We start from the raw sequence: 22,069 nt of genomic DNA, 5'->3' as shown, positions 1-22,069 counted from the left end.
CACTGGAGCTTCTTGAGGAGTGGGGAACCGTGGACTAAACTTTTTTTTAGAAAAATGATCCAGGCAGTACAGTGAAGTATGGACTGGAGTGGGGTGAGTCAGGAGGAAGGGAGGGGTAAGTGAAAAGGCTGATGTAGCCATCAAGGAGGAATTAGGATTAACGTGGTAGCAATTGGGATGGAGAGAAAAGGGTGGATTTTGGCAATGTTGTAAACTTAAAACTAATAGGATTGAAAATGTGGATTGAGTAAGAGATAAAATGAGGATAATGCCAAGGTATGGGCTTGTGAGACGGGGAGGATGGTGGAGCTGTTTACAGTGAAGGGAAAGTCTTAAGGGGACAAGGTTTGGGTGAGAAGTTGAGTACTTTAATAGCATTTATTTAGTATCTACTGTGTGCAGGAACCTGAAAACTCTACTAAGTATTTGGGACAATACAATAGAATGACTAGGTTTGGTATCTTCCCTCAAAGTGTTTAAACTATAGCAAGAGAGGCAGACACAAATAAATAACAGATAGAAGTAAATAACTCGTGTGTGTGTGTGTGTGTGCTTTAGATGAAAGTTATTTCCCCATTCTCCTAATTCCTCTTCAGCACTTCTGTGTCACCTATGCACAAGGATATTCACCCTACGAGCAATTGGACACTCCCCTGGTAGAACTTGTGTGCATATTTTAAAAATACGAGCTTGCCCCAAACTGTAATTCATTTTAGCGTCAGTGTTCCTGGGTAGACTCTAAACTCCTAAGGGGCAGATAATGTAATAATTGTGGTATTTTTTAAGTGCTTACTATGTGTCAAGCACTGTCCTAAGTTTGGGGTAGAGAAAGGTCAGAAACAGTCCCTGTCCCATCTGGGGCTCACAATCTAAGATAATGTCTACCAATTCCATTGTACTAACCTAAGCACTTCGTACAGTGTTCATCATAGACTAAGCACTTAATAAGTATCATTGATGGATTGATTTAGTTCTACAGGGGTTATGAGTACGTAAGACATAGAAAACTGAAGAGTTGGGCAATATGAGGTGAGGAATTAAAGATTATTCAGGGAAAAGTTCCTGGAGGTAGACTTCAAACTCTTTGAGGGAAAGCAGTGAAGCCTAATGGAAAAAATACATTTTAGGAGTCAGAGGACCTTGGTTCTAATCCCAGCTATAATAGCTACCTGCTCTGTAACCTTGGGCAAGTCAATTCCTCATTCAATAATTGTTCTCGCTTATACTTAGACTAAGAGCCCCATGTTAGACAGAGACTGTGTCCAGGATTATTATCCCAACACTTTCCTCCAATTTTCCCCTTAACCCCCTGTATTCTGGCTTCCACCTGCTTTGTTCCACAGACATGGCCCTCTCTAAAGTCACTAAAGTTCTCCTTTCTTGCCAAACCCAATGGCTTCTACTCTATCCTAATCCTCCTTGACCTCTCCATTTGGCACAAAAAATTTTTACATGCACCTCACCAACCTACTCTTTGTACCTCGATCTCATTTATCCTGCCACCAATCCTATTTCCTTGTCCTGCCTTGGGCCAGGAGCTCCCTATTCCTTCATATCCAATAGACTTCCACAACCCTTCTAAAATTACATATCCTTCAAGAGGCATTCCCTAACTAAGCCCTCATTTCCCCCGCCTACTTTTCCTTCTACAGATCTCTACCCTTTAAGCAATCAGTTAGTCAGTGAATCATATTGATTGAGTGCTTGCTCTGTGCAGAGCACTGTACTAAGTGCTTGGGAGAGTACAATAACAATGTAACAGACATATTCTCTGCCCACAACAAGCTTACAGTCTAGAAGAAGGGGCAGCTATTAATAACAATAAATTAATTTCAGGTATGTACATAAGTGCAGTGGGGCTGGAATATGGGATGAATAAAGGGAGCAAATCAGGGTGATGCAGAAGGGAGTTGAAGAAAAGAAAAAGAGGGCTTAGTCAGGGAAGGCCTCTTGGAGTAAATGTGCCTTCAATAAGGCTTTAAAGGTGGGGGAGAGTAATTGTCTATCAGATATGAGGAGGAAGGTGTTCCAGGCCAGAGGTAGGATGTGGGTGACAGGTCAGCGGCAAGAGAGATGAAATTGAGGTACAGTGAGACGGTTAGCATTAGAGGAACAAAGCATTCAGGCTGGGTTTTAGTAGAATAGTGAGGCGAGGTAGGAGTGGACAAGGTGACTGAGTGTTTTAAAACCAATGGTGAGGAGTTTCTGTTTGCTGCAGAGGTGGATGGGCATCCAATGATGGTTGTTGAGGAGTGGGGAAACATGATCTGAATGTTACTGTAGAAAAATGATCAGGGCAGCAGAGTGAAGCATGGACTGGAGAGGGGAGAGGCCAGAGGCAGGGAGGTCAACAAGGAGGCTGATACAGTAATCAAGGTGGGATAGGATAAGTGATTGGATTGGTCTGTCCTGCTTCTAGCCTGGAACTCCCATCCCCTTCATATCAGACAGACTACCACTCTCCTCACATCCAAAACTGTCCTAAAAATCACATCCCACGAGGCCTTCCCTAAACTAAGCCCTCTTGTTCCCAACCATATCCCTAGATATGCCAACCATGCACGTTAGATCAACTACCCATTCCAGCATTTGGATATCCATTCCACACCCTTACTCCACAGCACTTATATGGCATAAAAGTTACACTCTGAAATTTCCGTTAATGTTACTTTATTTTATATCTGTCCTTCCTCTAGACTATAAACTCCTTATGGGCAAGGATATATATCTACCAACTCCATTGTATTACTTTCCGAGTGCTTTCTATAGTGCTCTGAAGGCAGTAAGTGCTCAGTAAATATCCTGTCATCTGTACATAGTAATCTCTTAACAAGAGCCATTAATAATAATGATGGCATTTAAGTGCTTACTATGTGCAAAGCACTGTTATAAACACTGGAGAGGATACAAGGTGATCAGATTGTCCCACATGGGGCTCGCAGTCTTAATCCCCATTTTACAGATGAGGTAATTTAGGCACAGAGAAGTTAAGTGACTTGCCCAAGGTCACACAGCTGACAAGCAGCTGAGTCGGGACTTGAACATATGACCTCTGACTCCCAAGCCCATGCTCTTTCCACTGAGCCACGCTGCTTCCAGAGTATTATTATCAGCATCATTATTATAATAAGCAATGATGACAAGATGAGAAATGTGTCCAAGTTAGTGTGTGGATGTGGGGGTGGTTGTGGAGCAGGAGGACCATGGAATTGAGGAGTGGGAAGAAGCAAGCAGTTGGAGAATATCAGGATAATCCATGTGGATACTGATATCCCTCAGAACCAAATTAGGGAACAGAAGGAAAAGAAAGACAAATAAATTGTCAAAATCACTCCGAAAATTGGAAGTGGAACCAATGGGGCAGAAGATGATAGTGCCTGGTAACTTGGTAGTGGGGTGGCAGAAACATCTGATGTGATCTTCCTGAAATACAAGCCAAAAAGATGCTGGCCTCTGTAGCAAAGACTGTAACCTGCCTAGAAGAGTTGAATGATTTTCACCAAAGAACTTTAAGGGAGGGATAAAATAGTCAGAATAAAAGTTAATAGAAGCTTAGTGCCATTTTAGCATTCACTAATTTTAAATAGTAACATTCAGTAAGGTGAACGCACTCTTATTTTTCCCTTTTTTAAGATGTATTTCAATTCTACGTTAACTGATTCCTCTAAACTCCTGAAGCCTCTTCTGGTGTTTGCATTTATCATCTGTGGAATCATCTGTGGTCTGACACGAATCACCCAGTACAAGGAACCATCCAGTTGATGTCTATTGTGGTTTTTTAATTGGCGGAGGAATTGCTCTTTATTTGGTAAATACATATATTAGATTATTATTCTTATCATTATTTATGAATGAATGGAAGTTCTAATAAGAAGAAAATTACAAAATATTTTGAATTGCACGGTATTTATTGTTTTATATAAAATATTTGAGCATTGAAGTTTGTACAGGTAACCTTTTAGAAGATAAATTATAAATGGGCAAGCAAACTAGTCTAGATATTTCATAATCACTGAATGACTTACTTTGAGTTCAAGCTTAAAGATGAATAGGGTTTAATGGACGATAATATTCTCAATTTGTAAGTTGAAAAATTCATTTTAAGGACAGTTATAAGAGAATGTCTAACGAGCTGTTTCCCAAGATTTGTGTTTACAGTAATGAATATATTCCAATACTTGTTTCCATTCCAAACTATACTTTTTTGTTGTATAATTTAGCTTCCAAAGAGAATGCTTTGAGAATATTTTAAACAGTGCTCAGAATAACTTGTCAAGATTAAACTAATAGACATAGGTTATACGTGTGGTAGGGGATTAATATTGTTAGTGACACCACTTATGAGTTTTGAGCTTCCTTCAATTAAAATAAAGTATGCCCAGTTTCTGCCATAACACATGTTATGGGGGGAATGTGTTGGGAAATTATGGAACATTCTTCCAACAACTGTCATCCATCTGGCTACAGTGCAATGCAGAGTCGGAAGAATAGTTGCCCAGCATCAGACATGGGATGGAATTAACTGCATCATGGGTTTTTGTGAATGTGGGGTCCTGCAGGAAAACAGCCCCTTTCTATCTAGGTCTGCTTCTCTGATATTTTTCTCAGAGCAGTGGAATAAGTTGATCTCCTGACTCGAAGTCCTACATTTAAGTAAAGGATTTTGATCATCGAGTAGGTAGTCATAGAGAGAAGAGCTTTTTGTTTTGTTTCTTTGTTTTCTGGTATTTGGTAAGTGCTTACTATGTGCCAGGAACTGTATAAGAGCTAGGGTAGATGCAAGCTAATTAGGTTGGACCACAATCCATGTCCCACAAGGGGCTCACAGTCTTAATCCTTATTTTTCAAGATGAAGTAACTGAGGCACAGAGAAGTTAAATGACCTGCCCAAGGTCACACAGCAGACATGTGGCAGAGCTGGGATTAGAACCCAGGTCCTCTGACTCAAGAAGTATATGACCACAACTACTTGGTCTCAACTGAATAATGGCAACTGTTACTGTGTACTAAAGCCTGTCTATTACATTGCTGTGGACAGGTTCACTAGCCGAATGTGTAGTGAAATGTTAAATCCAAAAAGTATCTTGTATTTCTCTGAAAGGGGTTCAGTAAGCACATGTCATTCAAATAGATGAGCCATGGTGGTCCCACTTACATGCTGTTTAACCATGTGGTAAATACCTGTAATGTCTCAAAAGTAGAAAACTCATGGTGGGGTAATGATAACATGTGAAAGCACAGAATAATCTCTAAGAGCAACAACACCAAAGGATGTTTTGAATAAGATGAATGATTAGCCCATATATCTGTACCCAGTGTTCTGTATTTTTCTAGAATATCATCTCCAACCTCCCTAACAGAATATACTTTTAAAGTTGGCAGGTCAAATGGGAAAACACGGTTGAATGAATTTGGGTTCAATTCTAATTCTATGAACGTTGAGATATAGTTGCTTAAATTTGAATTTCTGTAACTCGAATGCAGGGTTGTGTGGGTGGAACCATGAGGAGTGAAACGAACAACGAAATAAAACATAGGAAATAATCATATGAAATATCAATGGATCATTAACATTCATTAAATTGAACGATCTAGGAATCTGAAAACAGTCCAGTTTTAATTGGAAAAGGTATCCATATCTATGTAGGAAAAGTAACAATTAACCACATAGACACAATATAAGATAGCAGCGTCGTTGAAAGAAGAAAATGTCCACAAGTAACAATAACTCAGTAATTTCTAGATGTAACAGTTCATGACTTTTAGAATAAAGAAATTATTATAATAAGTAAATATTAATCCTAATATAATTAAACATTTATTTAATTAAAGAAAGGAAGAAATCTTTTAGGGCTCCTACATAACGTTTGCCTTAATTTTCTGCCAGCAGTATTTCCCGCTCAATGCAAGGAATGTAGTCTATGTGCCTAGAGAGATAATCTGTGGTGTCCTCTTTTACCATTCTGTCCTGACACTAGGGGCCTGTATGCTGTGGGCAACTTTTTGCCCAGTGGAAGAGAGTTTGTGTCATCACGGTCAGCACAGAGAAGCCCTGATCGACCCTACCTGACCTCAATCAGGACCCAGCAGAATATTACCCTGCAAGAATGTCAGTGGTGGTGATGGGCTTCGTCCACCGAAGGGAATGCTGAACCGGAAACCACAGAGATGCCAGCTCCTTGACCAACCTCAAACGAGCCAACGCCGACGTGGAGATCATCACACCCCGGAGCCCCATGGGTAAAGAGAACATGGTTACCTTTAGCAACACGCTGCCAACCGACCCAATACGCACCTCCGTGGAGGATCCAGTGAGACGAAACACAACAATCCATGCATCCATGGACTCCGCCCGACTCGAAGCAGCTGCTCACTCAGTGGAAGAGCAAGAACGAGAGCCGGAAGTTGTCCCTGCAGGTAATAGAGACGGAGCCTGGTCAGTCCCCCACGATCCTATAGAAATGAGGTCGAGCTCTGAACATCCAGGTAGGGGTAAATGGAGACCACCAATGGTCCCAGCAACCAGTACCTAAAATCCAGCCCGGGACGGTACCAGGGGTGTAATAACAGCATCCCTGGAGGACCCAGGGTTTCCATTCAGTCCCGCCCCGGTTCCTCCCAGCTCGTGCACATCCCCGAAGAGACGCAGGAGAACATCACCTCCTCTCCGAAAAGCAGTTCGGCCCGGTCCAAGTGGCTGAAGGCTGCGGAGAAGAGTGTGGCCTGTAGCCGAAGCAACAGCCAGCCACGGATCAATGCAAGGTCATTGCCATGTCCAAGCAGCAAGGGGTGCTTCAGAGCAGCCCCAAGAATTCGAGGGCAGCACGGTGACCTGCACCGTATCCATCAGGTACAAAGCCCTGACCGACCACGAACCCGGTGGCATCGTGAGGGTTTGAGGCCCCACCCAGAGAACAACAGGCCCATCATCCCAGATCCCGTCCTCGAAGGCGAGGCAGCGGCTCCTGGAAATGGAAGGCCCCTGACAAAGGCAGCCTCCGCCAGACCTAATGAACTGAATGATCTGAACCGAGGATTCTGGAGAGCCTGTGAGTCCCTGAAAGACAGCTTTGGGTCTGGGGACCGGAAAAGAAGCACATAGATAGCAATGAGCATACCACAGATGGATCACCGACCATCAGGGTCCACGCCTGTAGAGGGGAGCGAAATCGGGGTCGGAGACGCTGTCCATCTCGTCCAGAGTCGCGACTCCACCTCCGGAGGAAAAGGAAACATCATCTTGATCCCGAGAGGGGCAACAGTCCAGAGAACACCAGGAATATCTTCTACAAAGGCACCTCCCCTACGAGGGCCTTCAAAGATTGAACCCTGGCGATCTCCGTGGGTAGGGCTGCCACAGAAAGATCACACATCGATACCGGCTCGTGCTTCAGTTTTTTGAGCCGATTGCCGAGAAGTCTTCTCGATGTTGCCAGAGGACTGACCTACTAGATCGAGAGCATCGCTGGTGTGTGGTGTGCATGAGCTTGTGGATTTCACGTCAAGGCAGGGTACAAAGCACAACGCAAGAAGTAACTAATGTGAAGAGCTTTCCTAAGGCCCATTTTTCTTCAGATTCAAAAATGTCACACTGAGGGTGATGTCGGACACTTTTGTTTCCTTGAATGTGCCAACTTTTTGATTTTATTTATTTCACTTTGGGGAACTAGGTGATGTTTTCCCCACAGGCGAGAGGCTGTCCAGCAGTGTATACTCACTTTGTATATTCCAGCACCTAAAGTTCAACACAGAATGGTGCTGGCTATAGCAGCCCCAAATTTCCCATGTAAACTCTATACATCTGAACATTGCCGGGTCAGTTCTTTTCAAAGTAAAGCTACTTCATTATCGAGATACTAGCTGCGTTGGTATAGAAATAGGAAATTCTTGCAGCTTTTGAATGTAGTGGATCTGTCACATTAAAAGATTGGGAAAATTTTGTGTAGTTATTCTGGAATCCTGCTTTCAGGAAAAATCATTAAAAACTCAGAGGTGATATGTTATTGGAATGGAATAAATACAATTTCCTGTAGTTTGCTGCTGCACAACTTAATTTATGTACAGGTACCACTAATGAAGAAGCTATTTCTTCCAAGGGTAACCTTGTATAATGTGTTTTAAAATATTGTTTTGGTTTTTCTCAAGAGGTCTTTCAACTGGTGTGATCTCTTTTGACATTTCTGTGGCTTCCCAGTCATTGCCTAACTCCTTTCTTTATCTCTTGTGAAAACTAAGTGACCGTTGACATTGCCATTAGAGAATACACTGATGTGAAGATGGAAACCGTGAAAATGAAGCAAAACCTGCCACTGTCAACTCAGGTGCCAGCAACTGAATTAATAAGTGACTAGTTCAACACTTGGAAGTCACCATCGCCACCTGCTTAGCTTGGCAACAGCTCCCCACAAGCATTCACCTGCTCACGCCATTTGGTTCCAGTTCTCTTGTACCAGGTATAAAATTGGGGTGGGGGGAGGGAGGCTTTTTAGTATATGATTCCTCCACAGGGACCTATCTGATGCCACAGTTGTGCCATTCCTGAAATGTGATTTTCAGTTAGGGTATATGGAAGATGACTCAAATGCATTTTTAGGGAAAAAATTCATATTAGATAATCTGAATTTATTTAGCACTTTCCTGCGGAAGAACTAAAAAGCACTTTCACATTATTTATATACATATAAACAGCCCTGGGAGGTGGGGAGGAGCCATTGTTATTTCCCAATTTTTACAGATGGAGAAATGGTGGCCCAGAGGGGTTAGGTGATTTACCTAAAATCACCGCAGTCAACAACAGAGCTAGAACTAGAAACAGGGTTCACCTGTGTCTTTCCTCCTTAATAGCATCTCACAACAACTACTTGCTTCCCATTTGTGTGTTTCTGAAGGATTGCTAAATGTCCAAACTGCCTACACGAAATCCAGTCGTGGCACTGTATGCTACCAAAAGCAAAGCTGCGATCTCACTCAAGGGAAATTTGATCATTCAGGAAACAAAAGGTAGAGTCATTTTTTAAAAAGTTTCCCCTGGGCTTTTATAAAAGTATGGATGGCCATCTATAAGGTTCTATTATTGGAGCACCAAAAAATTTTTAACACATATCCAGGGATGGCAGACACAGGGGCTCTGTGCTCATCTTAGACAAATGGAGAGAATTTGGACAAGTTCAATTCCTGGTTGAGGGTAGAATCAGCTTTTGCACTCCAAAGCGGTCCTTCTTGGTCTCTAAATAAGAAAGGAGGAACCTTAAATGAGATGGCCTCAATTTGCTGGACTAGAATGCTACACTGAAACAAACATGCAGAATTGGAAACCATCGGCATAAAACAAAGACAAAACAATGCTGAAAGCAGTTTACTTTTTTGTATAGGAGGTGAGGTGGAAGGTGGCTTAAACTCCCCCTTGGCCTTGGGCAGAAGGTGGGTTGATTTTAGTACTCCAAAAAATTGGCTGCATCATTTCAGGTGCAGTGTGATATTTCCCTAAGCTTTCCTATTTCTTAACAAAGGATTTTAAAGCACTTATGTAGTCATTGGAGTTGTTTTCTTCCACATAAATATTGATATATTCTTTTTTACTCAAAAGTGCCAAAGGGCAAAAATTTTTAATAGTGACAACAAATTATATGACATTATAAAACAAATGTAATAACGATATTCACTAGAGTTCAGACCTCTGCATGTATATTTGATAAGAATCTTTTGTAAAGAAAATGAACCTCTGTTTACATTCCACTGGTACCTTAATTTAAAAGCAAGTCAAACTAACAGGTGGCATCTCTTCTTAGTGTTCAAATTTGTCTTACTTGCTAAAGGAGGCACTTCTTTATTTGTTAGGCTGTGCTTTACTGAGAAAATCAAGTATTGGATACAGAAATGAATTATGTTTTTAATGAAATATATATATATAGATATATAAAGTATCGTGTTTAATAAATGTAATGCACTGTTTTCCAAACAAAAAATTGTAAACTGCTATAAATGTATTTTGTTAAATAAGTACAGATCAATGCTATTGTGTGAGTTTATTGTGCTAACATCATAGAAATAAAGATCGAAATTCCTCATTGATTTCAGTCATTCCACTTTAAAATTTCAATGGGTATTATATTTATAGCATTTTACAGGATGGGATAGTCACTGGAGAAATTGTAAAAAGCCTGAAAATTCAGTGGGTACAAAAATGGAGCATTTTAATTGCCATTATTGGAGAAAAGTAATGCTATTTATTGAACACCTAGTGAGTGCAATGTACTATACTAAACACCTGGGAAAATGCAACACAAACACACGAACATGTTTCCTACCCACAAGAAGCCTAGACTCTATAAAGGAAACAGACTACTGTAAAAATATTAGAATTGGTATCAAAATAAATACATTGAATGTTCAATCAAAAACACATATGTACATAAGTGCTAGGGATGAGTATATATATGAACACATGCTTGCTAGAGGTGGCTGTTGAGTTGATACTTCTTAGAGTGTTGGTAAGTTATAGAGCGAAAGCTACAGAAAAATTTGATGACTGGACTGCTTACATTGTAGAATAGCACATAAGGATCCTAAATTGGCAGAGGCCCCAGGTCAATCAGTCAATCATATTTATTGACTACTTACTGTGTGCAGAGCACTGTATTAAGCACTGGGGAGAGTACAATGTAACAGACACAGTCCCTGCCCACCATGAGCTTACAGTCCAGAGCTTAGAACAGTGCTTGGCACATAGTAAGCACTTAACAAATACCATCATCATTATTAGAGAACTAAAGAAATGAATGCTCGTCCAGGTGGATTAGCATCCACCAGTCAGCCTAATTTTACCATTAGATTAAAAGCCATGATGCTTTATCAACCAAGTATTGTGCGCACGTTCTGGTCATGACATTTGAGGAAGGACATCAGAGCTAGAGAAGGCACAGAAAAAGACAAATGTCCCAGGTGATGGAGAAGCTTCTAAAGAAATGATAAAATCATGACTATTGAGCCTGGAATACTAAGATTGACAAGGGCCAGGATTTGAGGGCAGAAAATTGTGACGCCTGTGATTAGGCAAACACAGAATCTTTCTTACAACATCAGTACTGCACACACCAGTTGAAGCTTGACAGTAGTAAGAACAAGACAACAACAACAAAAATCCCTTCACTCTACCATAATCGATGACTAAAGGTCAGAATTTCTTTCTGTGGACTAGGGGAAGTTTTCTTGTTTGCAATGTGGATTACTGTTAACACCCTCCCCCCCTCACAGAGGAGATTATATGCCCTTTCTCACCTTCACTGGAACCAGGGGTTCAGTTCAAAGCCTGATTAGCTCCAAGGTTCACACAGTCTAAGGCCAGATTAAGACTCTGATGAACCCAAGTTAGTGCAAGGCAACTGGCTTCCCCCAAATCAAAGCTCCCTCTCCTGTCCTCACCCTAGCCAAATTACCCCCATTCCCCTCCTAGAGACTGCCCTGGCTATTTCTGTTAAGAAACAGTGGTTTCCATGGAGGCAACCAAGATGGGATTAAGAGTACTAGACTGGCCAGACAGCTGCAGCTGGTTCCTCCAAACAATGTGGAAAAATCTCAATGACATTCCCGTGTTTAGACATAACGTCATTGGCATCAACATCTTTGAACAACAGAAGAAGTACCCCTTTTGTTGTTCAAGAGAAGCTAGAAGGACAGATCGAAAGATCCTTAGGGCTTGAATAATTTCCCTAACAAACTGGTCGCTCCATTATTGGCAATCAATCTCTCATTCCCGGCAGTCAAGAAACTGGAGATAAAACTTCAGCCTGTCAACAGAACTCTCTTGTTTCTACTCTTGTTTATCGCTCTTCCCACTTGCTCTTCACTCAGTTTACCACTCCTCTTCCTAACCTGCAAATCATTTTTGCTCCACTATCTAGTCTTACTGACCCCAAACCCATTCACCAATTCCTCCAATTAGAGCACACTAGCGAGCATTTCAGGAGCAGAATTATCATTACCGTCACCTCTGCCATCTCAAGTCTACTTCCTTCGCTCAAATCTGCTTTGTTCACTACTAATCTAAAATTCCTCTTCCCTATGATCCTCTGCCACAACCATCATCAATGATTTCAATTTCCATCTTCACTCTACCTTCTCCATTTTGCATGTAGTTGATGACTGTGCTAGATTTTTCTATGAGAAAATGAAAATCATCCAGTTATATATGCACCACTGAACAACCCTGACTTTTCCTATAAAACATCATCATGAACTATCTAACTTTAGAAACCATCTCAAGTCTAACGTTGCTAACCTCTCTTTATACATCCCTAACTTTCCCGTAATCACTCTTAACTTCCCCTCTAAGAATCTATTTTGTACCTTGACCATGGTGTTATGCAATCCATTCTTGAGCTCTTTGATAATTTCTGCCTCCACAATTTATTCTTCTCACATCTGTTGTGAGAAAAAGTGTTTCTTTTCTTAGTCTCTGAGTCTACCAGCCCCTTTTGTGGGCTCTTCCTCTGCCTCCCACTCCCTAACTGTTGGAGCCTTTTGAGGCTTAGGTCTGTGTCCCCTTCTATTCTCCATCTACACACATTCCCCAGGAGGACTCATTCACTTCCATGGCTTCAACTAAAATCTCTATGCAGATAATTCCCAAGTCTACATCACCAGCCCTGATCTCTCTTCTTCCCTATAATCTTGCATTTCCTTCTGCCTTCAGGATATCTCTACTTTGATGTTCTGTTGAAACTTCAAATTTAACATGTCCAAAACAAAATTCCATATCTTCATGCCCTAATCCTGTCTTACCCTGACTTTGCCATTACTGTAGAGAGCACCACCATCTGCTCTCAGAAGCCCGAAACTTTGGTATTATCCTTGACTCATCCTCTTATTCAACCCACATATTCAATCTGTCACCAAATCCTCTTGGTTGAACCTTCACAACTTCTTTAAAACCTGCCTTCTCCACTCCATCCAAACTGCTAACACGTTCACCAAGCACTTATCCTATCCCACCTTGATCACTACTGCTGTAGAATGCAATGAACAGCAATTCCATGCTCACCCTGTCCACATCTTTCATGTTTTTGAAAGATTCAATCATGCATCCTCTCGACTTTACTCATTCCAGTCAAAAGAATGTTCTCTTGTTCAGAAACAGCTTATTCCCCTGACTATATTGGTTCTTCTTCTCTATCACTTTTCCAATTCTTCTCTATCCTGTTGAAGATGAGTACACCAAAACAGCAAATAATGTTCCAAGTGTGAAAAACCTTGGATTTCAGAAAGTGGCAAAACTATGTCTCATTTTGTTTTCTGTGTTACTTGGCCATGCCCAGCACTTTCTGGCTTCTTTGGCTATTGTCAAACATTCAATTGATTAATTAATCCATAAATAAATGGCATTTATTAGGTGTTCACTGTGTGCATAACACCACACTAAGCACTTGGGAAGGTACAATACTAATAGAGTTGATAGATGCAATTGCTGCATACAAGGGACTTACAGTCTAGAGGGGGAGGCTGGCACTAAAATAAGTTACAGACAGGGAAATGGCAGAGTATAATGGGCTGAGGGTAAGACAAATATCAAAGATTTAGGATGAACAGATCAAAGTGCATAGGTGACCCAGAATGGAGGGCTTAGTCAGGGACAGCCTCTTGGAGATGAGATTTTAGGAATGATTTGAAGGTGAGGAGGTGGTGGTCTGTCAGATATGAAGCAGGAGGGAGTTGTGGATAAGGGGTCAGTGGCACAATAGATGAGGTCGAGGTATTCATTCATTCAATAGTATTTATTGAGCACTTACTATGTGCAGAGCACTGAACTAAGTGCCTGGAATGTACAATTCGGCAACAGATAGAGACAATCCCTGCCCAATGATGGGCTCACAGTCTAACTGAGGGAGACAGACAGCAAAGCAAAACAGAACAAAACAAAAACAAGACAACATTATCAAGATAAATAGAATCAAGGGGATATACACTTCATTAACAAAATAAATAAGGTAATAAATAATATATACAAATGAGCACAGTGCTGAGGGGAGGGGAAGTGGGAAGAGCAGAGGGTTGGGGGGAGGGGAGGGGTACAGAAGGTAGGCTGTGTTAGAGGAACAAAATGTGTGGACTAGTTGTAGTAGTAAATCAGAGAGGTAAGGTAGGACAGGGAGAGCTGTTGGAGTGCCTTAAGGCAGATGATAAGGAGTTTCCATTGCATGAGGTGGTATATGGGCAATCACTGGAGATTTTTAAGGAGTGGGGAGATATGGACTGAATTCTTTTAAGAAAAATGATCCAGGCACCAGACTGAAGTATGGACTGCAGAGAGAAGAAATGGGAGGCAAGGAAGTTAGCAAGAAGACTGTAACAGTAGCTGAGATGGGATATAAATGCTTGCATCAGCTTGATAGCAGTTTGGAGGAGAAGCAGTGGATTCTAGAGATACGGTGAATTAATTAATCATATTTATTGAGTTCTTACTATATTAAATAAATAATGTTGGTATTTGTTAAGCTCTTACTATGTGCAGAGCACTGTTCTAAGTGCTGGGGGGAGATACAGGGTCATCAGGTTGTCCCACGTGAGGCTCACAGTTAATCTCCATTTTACAGATGAGGTAACTGAGGCACAGAGAAGTTAAGTGACTTGCCCAGTCACACAGCTGACAAGTGGCAGAGCTGGGAATCGAACCCATGACCTCTGACTCCAAAGCCCAGGCTCTTTCCACTGAGCCACGCTGCTTGAGCTATACAAAGAGTTTAAGAGACTACATACAACAGAGTTGGTAGAAAAGTTCTCTGCCCACAAGAATCTTACAGTCTAGAAGGTAGAACATATAGGATTTAGTGACAGATTGAATAAGATGGTTTATTCAAGGATAATTCAAAGGTTATGGCCTTTTAAGGCAGGGAGGATAGCGGCACTGTCTACAGTAATGGGAAAGTAAGGGTGAAGTCAGGGTTTGGGTGAAAATTGAGTAGTTCCCTTTTGAATGTGTTAAGCTTGATATATCAGCAGGACATCCAAGAAGAGATATTCTGAAAACAGAAAGAAATGCAGGACAGTAAAGATGGAGAGAGGTCAGAGCTGGAGAGGTAGATCTGGGAATCATTTGCACAGGGATAGCAGTTGAAGTCAGGGGAGCAAATAAGTTGTTCAAGGGAGTGGGTGTAGATGGAGAATAGAAGAGATCCAGAACTGAGTCTTGAAGTACCCCCACAGTTAGATGGTGTGAGGCATAGGTCTAACGATTTAAGGAAACAGTCAACAATGAGTCTCTCCTCCAACAACTCTTCCCCAATTAATTTCCTCTACCTTGAATCGTGTCAACTCAGTAGCCATTTCTAGCACTTACGTTCGATTTATAAACCACCCCAGAATTTATGTATGAATAAATATTATTAGCTCACTCATTTGTTTCATTTTTAGCCCTCTATTTGATCTTTTTGCACGCATGTGTGTATGTGTGTGTTCCTGTCCTTCTCATTAGAATACAAGTTCTTTGGGGGCACAGAAGGTGTATCACGCAAGTATGGTACTTTCAAAACAACAAAGCAGTACATGGCCAATAATTTCTACTACTATGACTATCACTACTTTTTCTGCTATTAATACTATTACTACTTGCAATTAGTCAATTTTCTCTCAATGGCAAAACATTCTTTCCAAAACCATAATGACCCAAGCTTTTAAAAGGCTTTTGTGAGGAACCTTGCCAGGGGCTTTTTACATATCACAAAAGATTAAGGCCATTGGTTTCCTCTACTCACGTGGTTACTGACCCATAGCACTCCAGAAGACTAATGAAGGATGATTTCCATTTAAAAGAATCTACTTTCTCCTTTTTCTCAACAGGTTTGATTTTTCTAAGATCTCACCAAATCTACATTTGATTATAGATTCTGCCAATTCCCCACACATAGAAGACTCACTGGTTGATAATTCTAAGTTTACTGTCTTATAAATGGGATTTACGTCAAGCTACAATAGTGGTTATTTGTAATGATAGGTTATCTTCTCTTGCCAGAAGTGTTCTGCAACTTCTCAGATTACCTCAAAATTCTTGGGTAGATGTCATTTCATCCTGGTTTTTAACTTGAATCTAGTTTACCAAGTTTGGTCAAAATATTCTTTGTACTTACCACAGTATGACTTGGATTCTCTACCCAGTTGCTCCAAAGACAATTTAGAGACTCAGGAAAAACCAGAGTAAAAAATTCTATCTCTTTTTCTAGTTGTTAATCATGATCTCACTCTTGTGTCAAACTTGTTGATCTTCAAGCCTCTGATTTTTTTTATGGTATTTGTGAAGTGCTTACTATGTGCCAGGCACTGTTCTAAATACTGGGGTAGATACAAGTTAATCAAGTTGGACAGAGTCTCACAGACTTAATCCCCATTTTATAGATGAGGTAAATGAGGCACAGAGAAGTTGTGACTTGCCCCAAAGTTACACAGCAGACAAATGGGGGAACCAGGACTAGAAACCAGATTCTTCTGACTTCCAGGCCACACTGCTTCCCTGTTAACTACGAGTCATATCTCTCCCTTTGGCATCAACACTCAGAGGATTCCTACTGCCTCCAAAGAGAACCCAGACACTGCCTAATTGGATGGCCTAGTATAAGACAGATGTGAAAGATGCTCTAGCTGGAATTCTAGTTTGAGACAAAATGAGTGAAGTATGAGTTACTGATTCAGAATTAAGATGATGTCATTATCACAGTTCAGTGTGACTTTGTCTGCAGCCTGAACTTTGATCACCTCCTTGGCTCAGATGTACTTTTGCCCAAATTTGGCCCCATTCCCTATTAATGCAGTTGGCTAATTGAGGTAGGTTCACTGTGCTGTCAGTTATGCCTGAGGTTTATGCAGCATTAGGGATTAAACTGAAGCTCTAAGCCATATTTCTCTGAGGATTTGTGCTTGGCCACAGAAGTGAAAAAATAGGAGATGAATTGCACTTATTCTGTAATCTCTTTGTCATAAGTCTATGAAGATCTTCTATGAGACAAAGTACATTCTCAGTAAGTGAACTGAAAAATGGAAAATACCACCTCCGCTGCATTTCCCCAACTGTAAACTCCCCCACAAGCAGCGTGGTTCAGTGGAAAGAGCACAAGCTTGGGAGTCAGAGGTCGTGGGTTCTAATTCCAACTCCTCCATTTATCAGTTATGTAACCTTGGGCAAGTTACTTAACTTCTCTGGGATTCAGTGACCTCATCTCTCAAAAGGGGATGAAGACTGTGAGCCCTACCAGGCTCACCTCCTCCAGGAGGCCTCCCAGACTGAGCCCCCTTTCCCTCTGCTCCTCCTCCCCTCCCCATTCCCCCTCTCCTGCCCTCTGCTCTTCCCCCTTCCCCTCCCCTCAGCACTCTGCATATTTGTATATATTATTTATTACCCTATTTATTTTGTTAATGATGTGTATATTTCTATGATTCTATTTATTTTGATGATGTCTGAGCTAGACTCCTTGTTTTGTTTTGTTCTGTTTAGCTTTGCTGTCTGTCTTCCCCATTTAGACTGTGAACCCATTATTGGGCAGTGATTGTCTCTATTTTTTGATGAATTGTACACTCCAAGCGCTTAGTACAGTGTTCTGCACATAGTAAACCCTCAATAAATACTACTATTGAATTGACAACCTGATTACCTGAATCTACCCCAGCGCTTAGAACAGTGTTTGGCACATAATAAGCACTTAACAAATACCAACATTGAGAAGCAGAGTGGCTCAGTGGAAAGAGCCCAGGCTTGGGAGTCAGAGGTCATGGGTTCTAATCATGGCTCCACTGCTTGTCAGCTGTGTGACCTTGGGGAAGTCACTTAACTTCTCTGGGCCTCAGTTACCTCATCTGTAAAATGGGGATGAAGACTGTGAGCCTTATGTGGGCCAAACTGATTACCTTGTATCTAACCCAGAGCTTAGAACAATGCTTGGCAAATAGTAAGCTCTTAACAAATACCAACATTATTATTATTATCATTATTATCAGATGCTTATCCAAGATAGGAGGAGATTATGTCTCCTACTTTCATTGCATGTTCCCAAGCACATGTTCCCATGAGAAGGACCATGGCCTAATGGTTAGAGCATAGGCCTGGAAGTTGGTAGGACTTGGGTTCTAATCCCAGCTAAACCATTTGTCTCCTGTGTGACCTTGGGCAAGGTGCTTCACTTCTATGATGCTTCAGTTAACTCATCTGTAAAATGGGAATTAAGACTGTGAGCTCCACATGGGACATGGACTGTGTCCAATCTGATTAATTCATCTATACTCATTCACTCATTCATTCAATCATACTTACTGAGCACTTACTGTGTGCAGAGCACTGTATTAAATGCTTGGAAAGTACAATTCAGCATCAAATAGAGACAATCCCTCCCAACAATGAGCTAGCAGTCTAGAAGCGTGGAGACAGACATCAAAACAAGTAAACAGTCATCAGTAGCATCATTATAAATAAATAGAATTAGAGATATATGCACATCATTGATAAAAATAAATAGAATTACAATTATAACTATGTACATATGTACACAAGTTCTGCGGGGCAGGCAGGGGGGTAGAGCAAAGCAAAGGTCAGGGTAATCAGGAGGGGAAGGGGAGCAGAGAAAATTGGGGACTTAGCCTGGGAAGACCTCCTGGAGGAGGTGAGTTTTCAGCATCTGGTATATAGAAAGCACTTAACAAATACCAAAAAAAAAAAAGCACATAGTAAAGTGTTTTCTGCACATAAAAGGCACTCTGTGAGTGCTGATGACGGGCTGACTGATCACGACACACTAGGGAGTGTCCTAATAATTCAGCCTTCAAATCTAGGCCTATTGTCATCCAGACTGACCCCGACTTGGAGCTTTGGGAAAGGTTGCGAGACCCTCTGAGAAAGTTCCTTCAATGCCGTACAGCTGGGCCAGCATCCTATCAGCCCCTCCCAACAATTGTTGTCTGCACACCATTTTTCCAAATCACTATCCAAATGGCTTGGATGTGCTGGGAACACAAACTGAAAGGAGCTTCTGATCTAATGGGATCATTAATTTTCATTAACAGCAGCTTTGTTTATCAACACAATGCTATAGCCTAAGTCCTTTTGGATTTTTGCAGTGAGCTGGGCAGACTTTTTTTCTTCTGATTGTATTTGTTAAGTGTGTATTATGTGTACTACTAACTGTACTGTACTAACCCTGAGGTAGAAACAAGGTTGAGATATACTTAATCAAAAGAGTTTACTGTGCACCTATTTTGTGCCTATTAAGCATTTGGGAGAGAACAGTAGAATGAGCATAATAAGTAGATAGGATTCCTGCCATAGAGGAACTTACAATCTAATAGGAGAGAGAGACATTAAAATCAATTACAGCTAAGAGGAAGTAATAGAGTATAAAGATATGTACATAAGTGCTACCCTCTCAGGGTCGCACCTGGAGGGTACCAGTCTCGACTATGGGAGGGAGAGTCAAGCAGAGCCCTACCCATTCCATTCCTAGCTTGGCCAGTGGCTAGTGAATGGAAGGCAATCTGCTACAAGTCAAAACTTACTTGTGCCGGGCAGCAGCGGCATGGGAGAGAGTCAAGGGCAGAGACTCAAGTTTACTGCGCAGAAGGAGGCAGTGGTAAACCAACTTGGATATTTACCAAGAAAGCTCTATGGATACACTACCAGAACAATTGCAAATGGAGAGTGGGGTGTTCTGGGAGAGATTTGTCCATTTGTCGCTGTGGGTCGGAGACGACTCAACAGCATAAGATGAGACATAAGTGCTACAGAGGATTATAAATACTTAAGTGTTTGGGTAGCAAATAGATGTTAAAATGGCATTTTTAGTTTATAAAGTGAGGAGATATAAAATCAGTCAGGTAAGGCCTCCTGGAAAGGTGTGAATTTACAAGGATTGAATCAGCATGGCTTAGTGAAAAGAGCAAGTGTCTGGTAGTCAGAGGACCAGAGTTTCCAATTCCTGCTCTGACAATTGCTTGCTATGTGAGTTTGGATAAATCACTTAACTTGTTAGGGCATCAGTTTTCTTATCTAGAAAATGAGAGTTAAATACCTCTTTTCCCGCCTACTTAGACTGAGAGTCTCATGTGGGACAGGAAGCATTTAGTACAATGCTTGGCACATGATAAATGCTTAACAGAACATGGTACCAAGCATCCTTGCCCCTTGGGCAAGCCACATAACTTTTCTGTGCCTCCCCTTCCCCATCTGTAAATTGGAGGTAAAATATCAGTCCCCTCACCACACACACACACACACACACACACACTTAGACTGCAAATCCCATGTGGAACAAGGATTGTGTCAGATCATTATATCAGCCCCAGGGTTTAGTAGAGTGTTTAACACATAGGAGAGGTAGCATGGCCTAGTGAATAGAGCACGGGCGTGGAAGTCAGAAGGACCTGGGTTCTAAGCCCAGCTCTGCCACTTGTCTATTGTGTGACCTTGACCAAGTCACTTAACTTCTCCATGCCTCAGTTACCTCATCTATAAAATGGGAATTAAGATTGCAAACCCCATGTGAGACAGGGACTCGCAAGTGCCACCCCCTCCACCTGCTCCTCGGACCCCATTCCCTCTCACCTTCTTAAAACCATCGCCCCTGCCCTCCTACCTTCCTTAACTTCTATTTTTAACCACTCAATCTCCAAGGGCTCCTTCCCCTCTGCCTTCAAACATGCCCACGTCTCCCCCATCCTAAAAAAACCCGCTCTTGACCCCACTTCCCCCTCCAGTTATCGCCCTAGCTCCCTACTACCCTTCCTTTCCAAAATCCTAGAACGAGTCGTCTACAATAGATGCTTAGAATTCCTTAACTCCCATTCTCTCCTAGACCCCCTCCAATCTGGCTTCCGTCCCCTCCACTCTACCGAGACTGCTCTCTCTAAGGTCACCCGTGACCTCCTTCTTGCCAAATCCAATGGCTCCTACTCCATTCTAATCCTCCTTGACCTCTCTGCTGCCTTTGACACTGTCGACCATCCCCTCCTCCTCCATACCTTATCTCACCTTGGCTTCATGGACTCTGTCCTCTCCTGGTTCTCCTCTTACCTCTCTGGCCGGTCATTCTCGGTCTCCTTCGCTGGAGCCTCCTCCCCCTCCCATCCTTTAACTGTTGGAGTTCCTCAAGGGTCAGTTCTTGGCCCTCTTCTGTTCTCCATTTACACTCACTCCCTCGGTGAACTCATTCGCTCTCACGGCTTTGACTACCATCTCTACGCAGATGACATGCAGATCTACATCTCCGCCCCTGTCCTCTCCCCCTCCCTTCAGGCTCGCATCTCCTCCTGCCTCCGGGACGTCTCCACCTGGATGTCGGCCCGCCACCTAAAACTCAACATGAGCAAGACTGAGCTCCTCATCTTCCCTCCCAAACCCGGTCCTCTCCCAGACTTCTCTATCACCGTTGATGGCACGACCATCCTTCCCGTCTCTCAGGCCCGCAATCTCGGTGTCATCCTTGACTCGTCTCTCTCATTCACCCCACACATCCTATCCGTTACCGAGACCTGCCGGTTTCACCTCTACAATATCGCCAAGATCCGCCCTTTCCTCTCCACCCAAACGGCTACCTTACTGCTACGGGCTCTCGTTATATCCCGGCTAGACTACTGTGTCAGCCTTCTCTCTGACCTCCCTTCCTCCTCTCTCGCCCCGCTCCGGTCTATTCTTCACTCCGCTGCCTGGCTCATCTTCCTGCAGAAACGATCTGGGCATGTCACTCCCCTTCTTAAACAACTCCAGTGGTTGCCTATCGACCTCCGCTCCAAACAAAAACTCCTCACTCTAGGCTTCAAGGCTCTCCATCACCTTGCCCCTTCCTACCTCTCCTCCCTTCTCTCTTTCTACCGCCCACCCCGCACGCTCCGCTCCTCCGCCGCCCACCTCCTCACCGTCCCTCGGTCTCGCCTATCCCGCCGTCGACCCCTGGGCCACGTCCTCCCGCGGTCCTGGAACGCCCTCCCTCCTCACCTCTGCCAAACTGATTCTCTTTCCCTCTTCAAAACCCTACTTAAAACTCACCTCCTCCGAGAGGCGTTCCCAGACTGAGCTCCTCTTCTCCCTCTACTCCCTCTGCCATCC

The 22,069-nt window shown here is 42.4% G+C and overlaps 1 protein-coding gene and 1 pseudogene across 1 annotated transcript in view; both read left to right on the top strand.

Moving 5' to 3' along the window:
- The window catches only part of PLPPR4 (phospholipid phosphatase related 4), a 62,050-nt gene extending 54,641 nt beyond the window's left edge, over positions 1-7,409 (top strand). The window contains 15 exon segments of the mRNA XM_029061933.1: positions 3,634-3,747; positions 3,749-3,807; positions 5,979-6,012; positions 6,014-6,157; positions 6,159-6,356; positions 6,358-6,507; positions 6,509-6,754; positions 6,757-6,811; positions 6,814-6,896; positions 6,899-6,950; positions 6,953-7,008; positions 7,010-7,094; positions 7,097-7,146; positions 7,148-7,241; positions 7,244-7,409. Coding sequence (XP_028917766.1) covers positions 3,634-3,747; positions 3,749-3,807; positions 5,979-6,012; positions 6,014-6,157; positions 6,159-6,356; positions 6,358-6,507; positions 6,509-6,754; positions 6,757-6,811; positions 6,814-6,896; positions 6,899-6,950; positions 6,953-7,008; positions 7,010-7,094; positions 7,097-7,146; positions 7,148-7,241; positions 7,244-7,326 — 1,503 coding nt within the window. The 3' untranslated portion in view covers positions 7,327-7,409.
- An 11,979-nt stretch (positions 7,410-19,388) lies between these two features.
- LOC114811904 lies at positions 19,389-19,514 on the top strand (annotated as a pseudogene).
- The last annotated feature ends 2,555 nt before the right edge of the window (positions 19,515-22,069 follow it).

This window comes from Ornithorhynchus anatinus, chromosome 4 (genome assembly GCF_004115215.2).
Source record: "Ornithorhynchus anatinus isolate Pmale09 chromosome 4, mOrnAna1.pri.v4, whole genome shotgun sequence".
Classification (NCBI taxonomy): domain Eukaryota; kingdom Metazoa; phylum Chordata; class Mammalia; order Monotremata; family Ornithorhynchidae; genus Ornithorhynchus; species Ornithorhynchus anatinus.
Note: the sequence above shows the minus strand (reverse complement) of the source record. Positions and strands in the feature narration are given on the sequence as shown.